The following is a 13941-nucleotide window of genomic DNA, read 5'->3' on the forward strand; positions in this document are numbered from 1 at the left end:
TATTATATGAAACAATTTCACAAGATTAAACAATTTCATGAAAAAATTTCATAAGATTAAACAATGAAATCGACAGATGAAGGTGGTTTGCACGGCTTACACAAATGAGGGCGGTTTTCATATGATCACTCCTCTATGTATATATGTATATATGTATGTATATGTATATATGGGTAAAATCACATGAAATAGTTTTTATTAGTGTGCAAGACGAAAGAGTAGATTTGAAGTAAAGCAGTCCCCAATAAATAGCATCCAAGAATTCCACGATGACGCTGTCACTTTGACCGGTTCTGAGTTTCCCGGTCAAATATGGCCACCACCTTCCCCCTTTCCCTTTCCTCTGCGAATTCAATCTTTGAAATAATCCAAAAACTTACCCCCTATTACACATATACGCTTTTCTTCTAGTAAGTCTTCATTCAACCATTTCCGCCCCCTTTTTCTGAATCTTTCTTTTCATATCTGCCCCACGATTGCTCCCTTCGTTTACTTGGTCCAATCTCTCTTCAGAACCAGTCAAGGGTTTTAGGTCACTGATTATTATGAGTTTATTGCCCTTTCCTAGAACCATCCTCACATGAGTTTACTTCAAAAAAATCTAGTATTCTGAGATGTTGGGAGAAGAAGATAAAACTCAGCAGCAGCCGCCGCCGCCACCACCCGGAGGAGTAGGAGGAGATAATCGGAGAATATATTCCCGTTCAGTTTCATGGGCTGCTGGCAGGTCGCCCACAAAATCCACCTCTGCCAACCCTAAATCACTTTGGAATACCAAAGCTAAGGGAGGATGTTTGCCGCCTCTTCAACCTCTTTCTGTTTCCAGACCAAAAGCCCACGAGTGGCCAAGGGCAGGTTCCGATGATCTTGGGGTTTGGCCCAATGTTGCCGCCACCACCCCGGGTGCCAGACCCAGACCGCCGGCTCTTCCGTTGAACTTGGACAAGAGTTTAGGGAAACCCCCTAGAGAATTCGAATTCAAGAAAGATAAGCTTGCCTTTTTTGACAAGGAATGCTCGAGGATCATAAATCATGTGTTTCTAGGAAGCGATGCCGTTGCCAAGAACCGCGATGTTCTTCGACAGAACGGGATTACCCATGTTTTGAACTGTGTTGGTTTTGTATGTCCAGAGTATTTCAAGAGCGAATTGGTATACAAGACGCTTTGGCTTCAAGACAGCCCGTCCGAGGATATTACGAGCATCCTCTACGATGTTTTTGACTACTTTGAGGATGTCAGAGAGCGGAACGGGCGTGTTTTTGTGCACTGTTGCCAGGGGGTATCGAGATCAACCTCTTTGGTTATCGCATACATCATGTGGCGGGAAGGGCACAGCTTTGAAGACGCGTTTCAACAAGTGAAGGCAGCAAGAGGGGTGACTAATCCAAACATGGGTTTCGCTAGCCAGCTTCTGCAGTGTCAGAAACGGGTCCATGCGATCCCTGTGAGCCCGAGTTCGGTTTTGAGAATGTACCGTATGGCTCCACACTCGTCGTATGCACCACTTCACCTTGTACCGAAACTGTTGGCTCGACCTAACGCAGAGGCTCTTGATTCTCGTGGAGCCTTCATTGTCAATGTTCCTTCAGCTATTTATGTGTGGATAGGGAAGGATTGTGATCTACTAATGTATGAGAGTGCACGATTAGCAGCATCTCAGGTCATCCGTTACGAGAAAGCAAATGGCCCAGCTTTGACCATTAGAGAAGGCAAAGAGCCGATTGAATTCTGGGATGTACTTGGGAACGATCAAGAACAGTCAACGGGAGATAAAGGTATTGCAGGGCAAAGAAAAATCGCCGACTACGATATAGATTTTGGGGTTTTCAACAAGGCGGCAAACAGTGGAGTGGTTCCACCTTTGTCGATCTCAGGGCACGATTCTGAGATGTGTCTGCCTGCTAGACGAAGTGGCTGGGAAAGACTGAGAAAGAAGTTTGCCACCGGAGTCATGAAGGAGTTGATTATATCATCTAAAGAAGTGGAATTCTTTGAATCTCCGTGTGGTTCTCCGGATTCTTGTTCTTTCTCGGACATTTCAGCCAGCCGGGATTGGGTTAAGACTACTGATTCTAAGGGAAACGAAGATGATAACTCTGAATGCCTGTCGCCCTACTCATTCTCTTCGTTTCTTGTTAAAGATTCAAGAAAATTTGATAATAACACATCTCCTTCACTCTCCCCTTCAACATCTGATTACTCCAATTCGTTTTCGTTCTCACCCACATCATCTAACTGGTCTGACTTATCTGTATCAGCTCAGCCTTCCCCTTCTGGGTTGAAGGCCTCAGATCCTAGTCCCAGTCTCAATCCTAACCCTAACTCTAAAGTAAGAGAGATTTCACCTTCTACTGCTGAGATTCCCCAGACCCTGGTCAGAACCTGGTCATTTTCCATGGAGGATGAAACCATGGAAGATGCTGAAGATGAGAGCTTAGCAGACGGTGATGAGGAGTCTATGTTTGATGCTGAAAACCACCCCTCAGAAGGGAGTACAAGGGCTGATTTCGTTCTTTATCGGTGGCCCACTATGGAGGAAGTCAAGATGGGTAGCCCAGGGATTCCTGATTCCAGAGCTGTGTATATAGCTTACGTCACGGATCCGAGTCTGGGCACCAACAGTCCAGATGTTTTGTATATTTGGGTGGGTCGTGATGCCTCGGGTATTAGTGGGAATGATGATAGCTGCAACGACAGTTATATCCAGTGGCAAATGGTTGGTCGTGACTTCCTTGTTAGAAAAGATCTGGCAACAGGCTCTGTTGTTCAGGTAAAATGTGCTGAACCATGAAGCTTAACAAAAACTATCTTCTGTATCCTCAAGTTGTTTACTAAATATTTTCTACATAAATAACAGATAGTCAGAGAAGGCGAGGAACCAGAACAACTATGGAAGCATCTTCACTGTTTCTCATTTCAGAACACAGCAGAGAAAGGTGAGAAGTGATGAATCTGATGCGATTAAGCATCCCAGGCAGTGGAAATAAGTTGGTTTTCTTCTGTTTGTGTGATGTGTTAAAATGGTTTAATTTTTTCCATTATGTGGAATCATGTACAGTTTCTGAGCTATTCAAAACTAATAGTGAAGCGGACCGAACCCTTTTCGAGAAACTGGAATCAACTTCGTTTCCTTTGTATATGTTATTTTACAATACCAAAAGGTGTCGCCTTTTGGGATGTATCAAATCTACTTCCATCTATATCCAAGTGACTTAATCAGCCATCATTTTGAGTTGGCATCATTCTATGTAAAAGATCAAAAACAGACTAGCAGTTTAAGGCAGAAGAATAGTCATTTGACCACATATTGGGAAATCAAAAGCAGAACATAGTCATTCGACCGCATGTTGAGAAATCAACATTTGTACAAAGAAACCTAAAAACCAAATCCCAGATTGGTATAATATTAAGTTGCATAGATACATTACACAAATATGATATAGAGGGCACTGGGTCTTATACCTCAAAATAGCCACAACTTCCACATCTTGAAACAAACATAGGCTCATCATCAGTTACCATTTCACCCTCGACCCCGACCACGGCCATTGCCACGACCACGACCAGAACCAAAACCACGACCTCGACCTCTTCCTCTTGGAGCCCCACGTGACCATGGTTGCCCATTGCCACGAGAACTTCCCCTATTCCAGTCATTTTCTTTGTTCTGTTCTTTCATGGGACTAGCCCTCGAAATTACAAACGAGGACCATGGCCGTCCCCAGGAACTTCCCTTTTCATTATCATTCTCAGAGGGCCCTGCCTGCTTTGCATCTGTCCAACCTGCCAATGAACTTCCGTTCTCTTGAGACGGTGCTTGCTTATTTGCATTTAACCATGGATTACCCGAAGAACTACCCTTCTGCTCATCTTTCTTTTCAGATGACTCCGCGTTATTAGCATCTGGAGCCACACGTGGGCCAGCGGCACCATATGAACATGGGTTCATTTCAGTAATTACCATACTCGAATGATTGGGTTCGGACATCTCCGCATTCAGAGAGTTTACCTTGCTGAACCGATCCCATGGATTTACTTCTCCATCTCCTACCAATCATCAATACGATAGTCAAAATATGCAAATACATATGACATGTTATTTCACTCTCACTTTTACAACAACAGAAGTCATTGCATTTACCATATGCATGAAGAATACACACAATCATCAAAAAGTTGATGAATTATAGGACCCCAATGTATGCTTTTCTCCAATTTTGTTAAGAACAAAACAGCATGAAACCTCAATCATAAAGAAATCGATTGATAATAGCAGTACATCATATGCAACAACTAAAACCAAGTTTAACCAAGGAGTGCGTATATTAAGCAAAGGCAATAATACTTTAAATATGAACAATTCCTCCAAAAGTCAGCCGGCAAACTGCAACAGCATACTGTAAAAAAACATGGATTCAGAGCAAGCATTGAAGTTCACATTCATGGTTGGATAACAGCTCTAAATAATCACATTTTCTCCTACAAAAAGTCTAATCCTGATCCCTACACGCAACATTACTATAAAATATGCTCATTTTTTAAATCCTAACAAAGCCATTTTTTAACCAAGAGCACTGCCCTTTGAGTCTCTATACATCCATTTTTATGCATTGCGTAAACTCTACAATTAAAGTGACCCTTAACTTCAATCATAGAAAGAACAAAAATGGGATAGACTGGAACTGCTTTTAAACTTCTCATTCTTCTCCTATGGTCTGACTTCTTGCCATGACAATATATATCTATTACCGTATGATGTAAATACAATCTTAACCAAAGCGAGGGTAAGTGGTCTGCAGTCTGTGGGGGGACTATTTTGACCAAAGTGGAACAGAACACCACAAACACGCCTACGAGGGGGCACTCACAAAGAGAGTCTAAGGGCACACTGAACCACCTTGCTTGCTCATGAAGCAACTATGTGTAGATAGCTCAGCCTTGAAGGCGATGGCATTCCTTCAAGACTTATCTGTAAGCCAACACTAGTGAAATCTTGGACAATACATGGGGGAACAGCAAGATCCTGCCATGGCAAGGCCAGGCTATCTTTACATTCTGGATGATGGAACTTAGAAGTACTCTAATAATGGATGAGGTCCACGCGGACCACGCCTAACTATATAGCATACCGTGACAACAGAACATCTGGTAGAGCAGCCAGATGACACTGTGGGCAGATGAAAGAAAAATAGCAACCTGGTTAACACACACCTCTAATAATGGATGAAGTCCAAGCCTAACACACACCTCTTTGATCTCTTGCCCCTTTTCTCTCAATCTCTTTACTCCTCTAATCTCTTCCACTCATCAGGTTAGTAACTCCTCTTAAGCATATATCTAAATCTGTTGATTCCCTCACCTTACCAGGAGAAAAGGTTGGCAAAAGTTGATATCATTAATAGTCCATCATACGGTGCTTGCGGTAATTTGCTGTGAGATTTTGGTACACTCGCTATATCTGCTTGAAATATTATTAAGGCAATTTGTTTTATATGGTTGGCTGTTGAACCTAGCATGAAGCAAGTGTACACCATTGGCATATACATCCCTTGCAGTAAGGTTTACTCAATAAACCATGATGCATATGAAACTTAATGTAGCCTCAATTCGCCTTTAAAACATACTTGGTGTTTTAAGGTTGTTTGCTCCTCCCTAGTGATGTTTAGTCATGCAGAAAAGAACACTGCACCACAACCACAAACACTAGTTGAACGATACTAGTGAAAGCCACCAGTGAACTTGCTAGGGTCACTAGGGTGAGCTTTTGCTATTCTTCCTTTAGAATATTGTTGCATGCTGGAAGTTTTACATGCGATGCGCATGCCACTAGAATGGGTTTAAAAGTACCATGAATGATATAGGAGGCAGAAGTGTATTCAAGCACCAAGTTACAAAATATACCAGGATTGGAGTCTTTTGAGAGGTTCATATTGTTGTCATTACTGTTAGACACCATCTTTTCTGCATCATTCTTGTCATCACTCATGAGAGTTTGATTAACACCATTACTGACTGCTTCTATAGCATCTGGATCATATTGCTTGAGATTGCGGACATCAACAAGAGCTGAATAATTGATCTGCACAAAAAACATGTTCACAGTTATCCATACAGTAAAAAGCATTGTCACTTCATGTGCAAAGCCAAATGTTTCAATAAGCAAGATTCCGGGAACCAAATTAGGAAGGAACCACAAAAACAGAATAAACAGTGCAGAAGAGAGAAATAGAGAGAACTAGTGCATGCTGAAAGCTTTTAACTACCTCTAAAGTACCATCTTCTCCATAAAGAGAGTCATTGGGTCCATCCTCATTAATCTTATCTGAAGCAATAGGATATTCTGGCACTGGAATCAAAACAATATCCCTGGCATCGTAATATGATATTCTCCCAACCTGTGATGTAAGTTGATATTTTACCCACAAAAGAAAAGAAAGAGCATATAGCAAGGGCTCGAATGTATATATAGATGCCTCGAGGAATATTGTTTCTGAGAAGAAAATTACCCGGAAGGATGAAAATTCAGGGATCCATGAAGAAGATAACTCAAGCAGACGGTATGCAATCACATCACCTTCCTGCGAATTATAAGAAATACTAGCTGAAAAAAGCTATGGTTCATATGGTGAGGTGAAACAAATGTCAAGTAAGCAAATAAACAAATGGTTTGTAGGATCTCCAGGTAGGAACTTGGAAACGGGAATCGTTATTGTAAAAAGTCAAAGTAATAAAAAGAATATACATGTGCACCATTAACTAACTCTGATAACCTCGCTAGCAGAAGAAACCAAACATCTGTGCAAGCATAAGTTCACTGTGTGCGCATAAGGATGCATTTGTATGTGTGTGTGGAGGGAGGGGGGCTGCCATAGAGAGAGAAAGAGAGAGACCTTTGGTGAGCAACAAGGAGGAAGCTTGTCAAAATCATTAGGGTCAATTACAGGTACTTGTGCATCCGTAAACAACATTTTGAAGGCTTCTTTATTGATTCTTTTAGAATCATTCCTTCGAGAAGCTGAGAACCTTTCTGTACTCCACTTTTTACCTTTTCTCTTGCTGCTACTACCATTCCACATTAAAGTTTCCTGAAGCATGACTTAGAAGTTCATGGTATGAAAAAAAATTAAAACCAAAAGACTAGTAAGTTAAAATTAGCAAATTATACGACGGTATAGCTATATATGATCATATACTGGTGCGAACTGCGAAATGATGCAGTTGTGCTACTTTACATGTAAGGAAATGAAAACCTCAGAATGTGAGGAAAAATATGACTAATTATATTATCAGACTAGTACAGATAGTTCTTTTCTATTTCATAATCTAGACCCCAATTTCCTGTAATGTGTTTAAGAAGTAAAGGTCTATATCCTCCTAAGTATCTATAGTTTTGCTTCTTGGTAGAATTCCTAATCAAGCTATTTAAAATAAAGTACGTACATAGTACACTAATTGGGAGTATACAAAATTATCAGGTTTAACAACATGTCTTTTAAAAGAGACAAATGCAACCAAATGAAGCTGCATGCGAATCAAAAGTTGCATTCAAATAACAGATGCCATGATCACAATTTGAGGGGAAGTAAGAGTACAATTATCTAGTAGTTGGGGTTGGCCAGTTGGGTATGTCTAAAATTTGGGTTTAAGTTGCTATGCATCTCTTTCAAATAAACAAGTAGTTAGGATCTGTTTGTGTACCTTTTGGTAGGGTATTTTGGTATTATTATTACTCATTTTAGTTATCGATGTAAAAAGTTGTAGTCCACAAATCCCCAATGCATTCAATACAGAACTACTAGACATGGGATATTATTCACAGCTTATCAAGAGTTTTCTCCAAGAACGGGAAACGTACATTTGATACTCTAGTCTGTTTTGGTGTTTGATCTGCATGAAACAAAGACAATGAAAATTAGCACTCTGCAAAGACACAAATAACTCCAACCTGGAAAAATTAATAGGTAAATAATCACAAGCTACAAGAATAAGGGTCAAAGTTCGACCATGTCTCTTTCAAAACTATGTTCAACTTCGACTTCATGGCTACTTGTGGGATTAGACTTGACGTAAATTTTAAGTGGCACATCCAACAACAAGGATAAAGAGCGATTCTGCTAAGATAATATATTAGCGACTCCAACAACAATAAAGTAAACCAATATCATTCTCCCTCCATTCTTGCTCCTCCGTCTCCACAGGACAAAGGGAGAGCAGAAGAAAGAGTAGGAAGTACAGATTAGAATTGGCTTTTGATTAATAAAAATTAAAAGACTGCTATCTTCATTAAAAGCAAGAAGTCGGTTTGTAGTTCATTTCAGAGGAACTTCTATCCTTTAGTTACCTACTTTAGATATAGCAAGAAGGAAAACAACAGATGCATCTGCACATATGAAAAACACTACTCTTCTTGGTCTCCAGGGAGCAGATTTAAGTAAGGGTGAAAAGTGCAAAAGAAAATGGTAGTAGGTGATCATCAATGGACATAAAAGCAACGAATATGGAGCATAAAAGAAAAAGATAAAAACAAAGAGGACAAAGCTATTGTAGACTTTATTTTGCTTCCCATAATATAGATTTTTAGTTAACAGAAAACCCGAGTATTCTGAAGCAAGAATAGTTATCATGTACCTGAAGCAAGATGGAAAAAATGTTTGTGCACTGCTAGAAATAAGTGAGTGCTTAACTTTCGATAAACCAACCAGATATGTTTATACTGATTATATTCTCAAAAACAATTGATGCCACGTACATAGAAGGAAAGAAACACATGGAAAAACTATTACAGGGAAGAAAATATAAGTGGACGGCAAACATTCAACTTGGTTTTGGTCAAGTCGAAAACATAGTTACCTATTGACGCAGCCATAAAAAATAAAGAATGAAGCTAAGAAGTAAAAAAGAGGCCTAGTGAGTATTGCTCGCTTTTGCTTCCTACTCCTACCACATCTCATCCGGCCTACGAATGGTATTTTATTCTTTCTATGCATGTGATGAGACGAAGAGTAATAAGAATGGGGAATTAAATGATTATCATCTCCGTCTAACATTTAGAGAAATTATAATTGTAATCGAGCTACCATATCATAGAATATACAGCTCAATTTATTTGCCAGCAACTAGAACATGGTGAAGAAGACTATTTAATACGCATACTTAGGGTACAGGATATCATATACCTTCATCAAGAGGTTCAAATCGAATATGTCCTGGCCTGGTTACAATGGAAACGACACCAGTACCCGCATCTTGGTCTATTGTATTCTTATGCACAGACTTATTAGGAGCCTGTTTCCAGTGGAGCTGCAAATTGAAAATTTGTCAATGAATATGGTACTTCAGAGTGCAGGAAGTTTGGACTTTGGTTCACAATTAGTTACTTACTAATCCCTTCGGTCGACCATTAGCCTCTTCGTTTTCAGCTTTAGTTACTTCAGGCTTTGAATAAGAATATGGCTGCAAATTCAAGATTGCGAAAAATGGATATGAGTCTGGACTACAGATGAAACTTTGACTTTTTTGGACATTCTTTCACAAAATTTAACAAACAAATACCTTCTTCTTCGAGATTTTAGCTAGTTCTTTCATCCATTCTCTCTTGGCCTTTTTCCGTCTAGCACTTCTACTAGGGATCTAACAATTAGCTCCAACAAGTTAATGTGCCACAAACATTTATGATAGCTAAGTTTATTTCGTAAGTGGTTACCAGTTTGAATATATGTATATGAACCCAACTCTTATGTTTATCATCAGAACTATTTTAAGAAGTTTTCCTATTACTAAGCATAAACCATCACTTATATTAATGCTTTAGAATCACATGACAATATAAGTTCTGCTGCTTGGTAAAATATTAATGACAGAATACCTTAAGCAACCAACAGTTTAATTGGAACTCTTGCCACCATTGTTACATAAACACACATGCACAAACTGACACACAAATATAAACCACAACAGCAATTTACGACCCTTAGGCTTTCATCACAATCACATAACAAATGGTACATGATTCATTTTCCTGTTATCTTTCTGACACAGAGGGGTGTCATGCAAACAGTGATGGCTAATAGACCACTAGTTTACCATGAAATCTCATAAATCATATGTGATGCATCAGTATTACATACCTTTTTTGCCCCAGGAGCAGTAGACACTTGATTGACCTCTTCAATATTTTGTTGAAGCTGTTCACTCCTATAAAACATGGATAACTAAAAATAAATTACTGAAACAGAGAACAAGAAAGTACATCTCGCTGCTCCATCCTTTCTCACTTTCTGTTTGGGTGTTCACATGTTCCTTCCTCCTCTCTATCTCTAGAGGGGTGAGGCATCCCCCAACCACAACTAAGATATAACATCATATGTTGACATTGAGAAACACGACAAACCTAGATAGCAAAAGGATTTTAAAAACGTATGTGCAATAATGGTAATGATATCATTATTACCGTTTCACAATGGAAGGAGATTTAACTTTTTTGTTACTTGTTGCAGCACTTCTGTTAGTCTCCTCATTTGGTTTACTGTTGCGATTTGGTAGCTTCCCCTTCCTGCTGATCTTCCTGGAATGAGATGTATCAATATTAACATTGTCAATTTCCTCTGCATCAGCCTCATCTTCTGCATCATCCAACACCCCCAAACGGCGCCTTTTCTTCCTATGATTCACAAAAGCAAACAAGTGACATACAGAAACAGATCTGAGAGTAAAGCTAAATAGGAACCTTTACAAAGCAGGCTTTATTTATTTAAGGCCATAAGCAAGTCCCAGATGGTCCATTTGTGTGATCGTGATTACATTTTAGTTTGCCTCTTGTTAAGATCTCCTTCCAAGAAACATCCAGAGAGATTCTAGACAGACTTCAGGAATCTGTAGAGACCTTTCAGTTAATAAAGCCAAGCACGCCCTGTGGTATAGAGACCTCTTGCAACTAAGTTCTAAATTAAATGACACACTGACACACTGTTAAGGTCAACTAGAGATTAAGATCAGATTTCATAAGTCGTACCAAACATATCCAGGGAACCCCCACTTCCCAGTGTAGAGATCCCCCGAACCCAGATCTCACACCAAAGGACATTCAAAGTAAACCAATTCTAGTATTTGCAGGGTTAGATAGAAACCACTACGTCCGGTGCTCTATTACATCCTTTTGGGGTCGCCTAGGTTATTGTTCAAGTAGCAGGTATCAGACCTGCTTGCAATGCACCTTGCCCAGTGGATAAGTGGCTTTGCTATATTGAGAAATAATTCTGAGAGTCATGTAGAAGATCTTTTGGAATTAGAAAAATACTAATACAAGTTTACCCACTTTGATTCCTGCCATCTCCATAAACGCCAAATTTACCTCGGCAACATTCTCAACATCAACTTGTTCTGGTAGGGTACTTGGCATCCGAAGATGTTCCCTCGCACATATTTTCACATTCGCTCCCACTTAGACTCTGATCCTTTTACCCTCCGAAAATCCTCTTATTGCTAAAAATGTCTACAAACGTCTCAACTAGCATATATATTATATAATTCCACACCAGAAAGGCCTCACTGTAGTATAAACCCATAACAAGATAAAGGGTACATAAGATAGGACGTACGTCGAGTTCTGAAGTTTCATGGAGGCTTTTCTTTTATTAGAAACTGCGTCAGGTGAAGCTTCATCTTGCAACTGTTCTTCATCGACCTCCTCAGATTCACTTTGATATTCTCCAGTTTCCTTATCGAATGTATCATTTGCTAAAAGTAGCAACCCATCATCTTCAGAATCCAGCCCATCAACTTCAACCTTGTCAAGCAAATTGCCTGCATCTGCCGCCTCTACTGCATCCCCACCTTTCTTTCTCACACTGAACAACAAAAAGATGCCCGCTTGTTAAATATATGGTTACAGATTCACAAAGATAGTAATATGAAACCAAAAAAATTAACTGACCAAATAATTTCCTTATCCTTCAACATTTCAGTTGATTCAAAAGATGGTAATACAAAGCCATCCATCTGCAAGGAGAAAAAGCAGCTACTTATACAACAGGTACACATAACCAGAATAGGGTAATAAACCTGAACTTTACTTATTCTAGGCAACAACTCAACACTCAATCCAAATTACTTATTATAGGCCATCCCAATAACTAGAAAAAGGTAAATTAGTAATGTACTAAATAAAATCAAATATATACCCACAAGAACAACATATAATAGGGCAATAAAACTGGGGCCAATTTGGGTAGAATGATTATCCTAGTTTTCATATTCTTTACCTTTTCACAGTGTTTAAGTATAAAGAGCTACAACAACCACTGGAACCATCTAAGAGAACCTCACATTCATGTTAACGAAGAACGCCATAATTAGAACTCACGTGCACTACAAACAGATCTCGTTGGCACTAAAAACGGTTCACATGATTAGCTAACACCCACTCTTTTAGAAGAAAGGGTTACACTTTAATGAATAGTTGAATTTCAACTTCAAGATTACATGACTCTAAAAAACTATCAAGCAGAACACGATATTTATAATGATTATTTTAACAAGAAACACAAATAGAATAGTTTTCAGTAACAAAATCCAAAAAACGTACATCCTTGTTAAATTCACGTTTGAAAAGTGAAAACTCCTAAATCTAAAGCTGCCTCGTTTTTGGAACAGAGAGAGTGACAAGATCGAACACCGTTGCTCTTTTAACAGGTTCATTTCATGGTATCGAAGTAAAATAAATAATTAAATCACCGTTTGAAACAACACGATTATTTGCATGTGTTGATAACAACAAAAGAATAAAAGGTACCGACCTACAAATTTTAGCAGTAATCTTATGCAAGAAAATTAGCATTTGGAAAGAAAGAAAAAAATGCACTAATGCAGCCCTTATCTGCTCTGCGTCTTGGATAAAAATTAGGGTTTCAGTGTATACATTACGACATAAAAGAAGAGGAGCGAAAGAGCGTTACAGAGAGGAGGATGCCATTAGGGCAAGAGCGACGAAGTTTGAAAATGTGGAGAAGATGAGTACAGACGTCGGAGATTGTTCGATGTTGTTGTGATTTGAGGAGAAACCAGCTATGGTCCATCCCATCCGATCGCTGCGTTTTGCTAAGAATAGAACGATCTTCGAACACCAGACGAACCCGTAACGATGGCGTCTCCATTTTACATGCAGACAACACACACTCGGTTCGTACGCTGAGTGAGAGCGAGCGATCAGCGATCGAGATAGAAGAAAATATATGTTTTGACGGAATTTGGACAAAGCGTTGATGGAGAGACAACTGCCGTGCTCCTCCGCGCTCTAAAACCCCACCACCGTAAATCAGTCTCGGAGAGTCAAGAGATGGTGATTGATGACTCTATATACCATCAACGTGGCTGTAGATACGACATCGTATATAAGATAGTCCTTCCTTCTCAAATAATCGCGATTTTAGATATGTTTTTCGTAATTTTGTATTTATTTTGATAATTTTCTCCTTCTCAAAATAGTCCGTATTTTATTTTATTTTATTTTTCTTAAAATAAATATATTATTTTAGACGATAGACAACTAATTTCTAGATAAAAGACAAATCAAATACCTAACATAGGACGATTACAAACCAATCAATTAAAATATTTATGATAATGATAAAAATTCATTTATTATAATTTAAATATTTATAGAAGATGATTGAAATTTATTAATTATGATCAATATTTTATATTATGTAACATTTGAATATTTATGAAACTAGATATTCATTAAATTAGATAGACAGTTGAGATTAGTTTGTATTTAATTTGTCTTCTTTCCAAACGTACCCTTAATTAATGTAAGAATATTTAAGAGATAAGATACGCTATCATTTGGTTAACTAAAAAAAGTGCAGGGAAACTATGGTGGCGTTTGTTTTTTAAGAGGTGCTGAAGTCTGAAGTCTGAATTCACTTCTGAATTTTAAGAGG

At 38.8% G+C, this 13941-nt stretch overlaps 2 protein-coding genes across 3 annotated transcripts; one reads left to right on the plus strand and one right to left on the minus strand.

Moving 5' to 3' along the window:
• Positions 1-145: 145 nt before the first annotated feature.
• On the plus strand, positions 146-3223 carry LOC112528735 (protein-tyrosine-phosphatase MKP1-like). Its single transcript, XM_025139774.1, has 2 exons — positions 146-2771; positions 2859-3223. The coding sequence occupies exons 1-2, from the start codon at positions 615-617 to the stop codon at positions 2946-2948; spliced, it is 2247 nt and encodes a 748-aa protein (XP_024995542.1). The 5' UTR covers positions 146-614; the 3' UTR covers positions 2949-3223.
• A 56-nt stretch (positions 3224-3279) lies between these two features.
• Positions 3280-13310, minus strand: LOC112528736 (coilin-like). 2 transcript variants are annotated; one of them, XM_025139776.1, is made up of 15 exons: positions 12955-13310; positions 11934-11998; positions 11599-11847; positions 10452-10661; positions 10129-10195; positions 9554-9631; positions 9383-9454; positions 9178-9301; positions 7857-7888; positions 6892-7086; positions 6508-6579; positions 6265-6396; positions 5903-6080; positions 4011-4048; positions 3744-3904 (listed from the first exon to the last, which is right to left on the minus strand). In XM_025139776.1, the coding sequence occupies exons 1-15, from the start codon at positions 13150-13152 to the stop codon at positions 3833-3835; spliced, it is 1782 nt and encodes a 593-aa protein (XP_024995544.1). In that variant the 5' UTR covers positions 13153-13310; the 3' UTR covers positions 3744-3832. The 2 variants fall into 2 exon arrangements, with proteins under 2 accessions (XP_024995543.1, XP_024995544.1); XM_025139775.1 differs by having other exon boundaries at positions 3280-4048.
• Positions 13311-13941: the final 631 nt, after the last annotated feature.

Source organism: Cynara cardunculus, assembly GCF_001531365.2.
Source record: "Cynara cardunculus var. scolymus isolate 2C chromosome LG 15, CcrdV1, whole genome shotgun sequence".
NCBI classification, from domain to species: domain Eukaryota; kingdom Viridiplantae; phylum Streptophyta; class Magnoliopsida; order Asterales; family Asteraceae; genus Cynara; species Cynara cardunculus.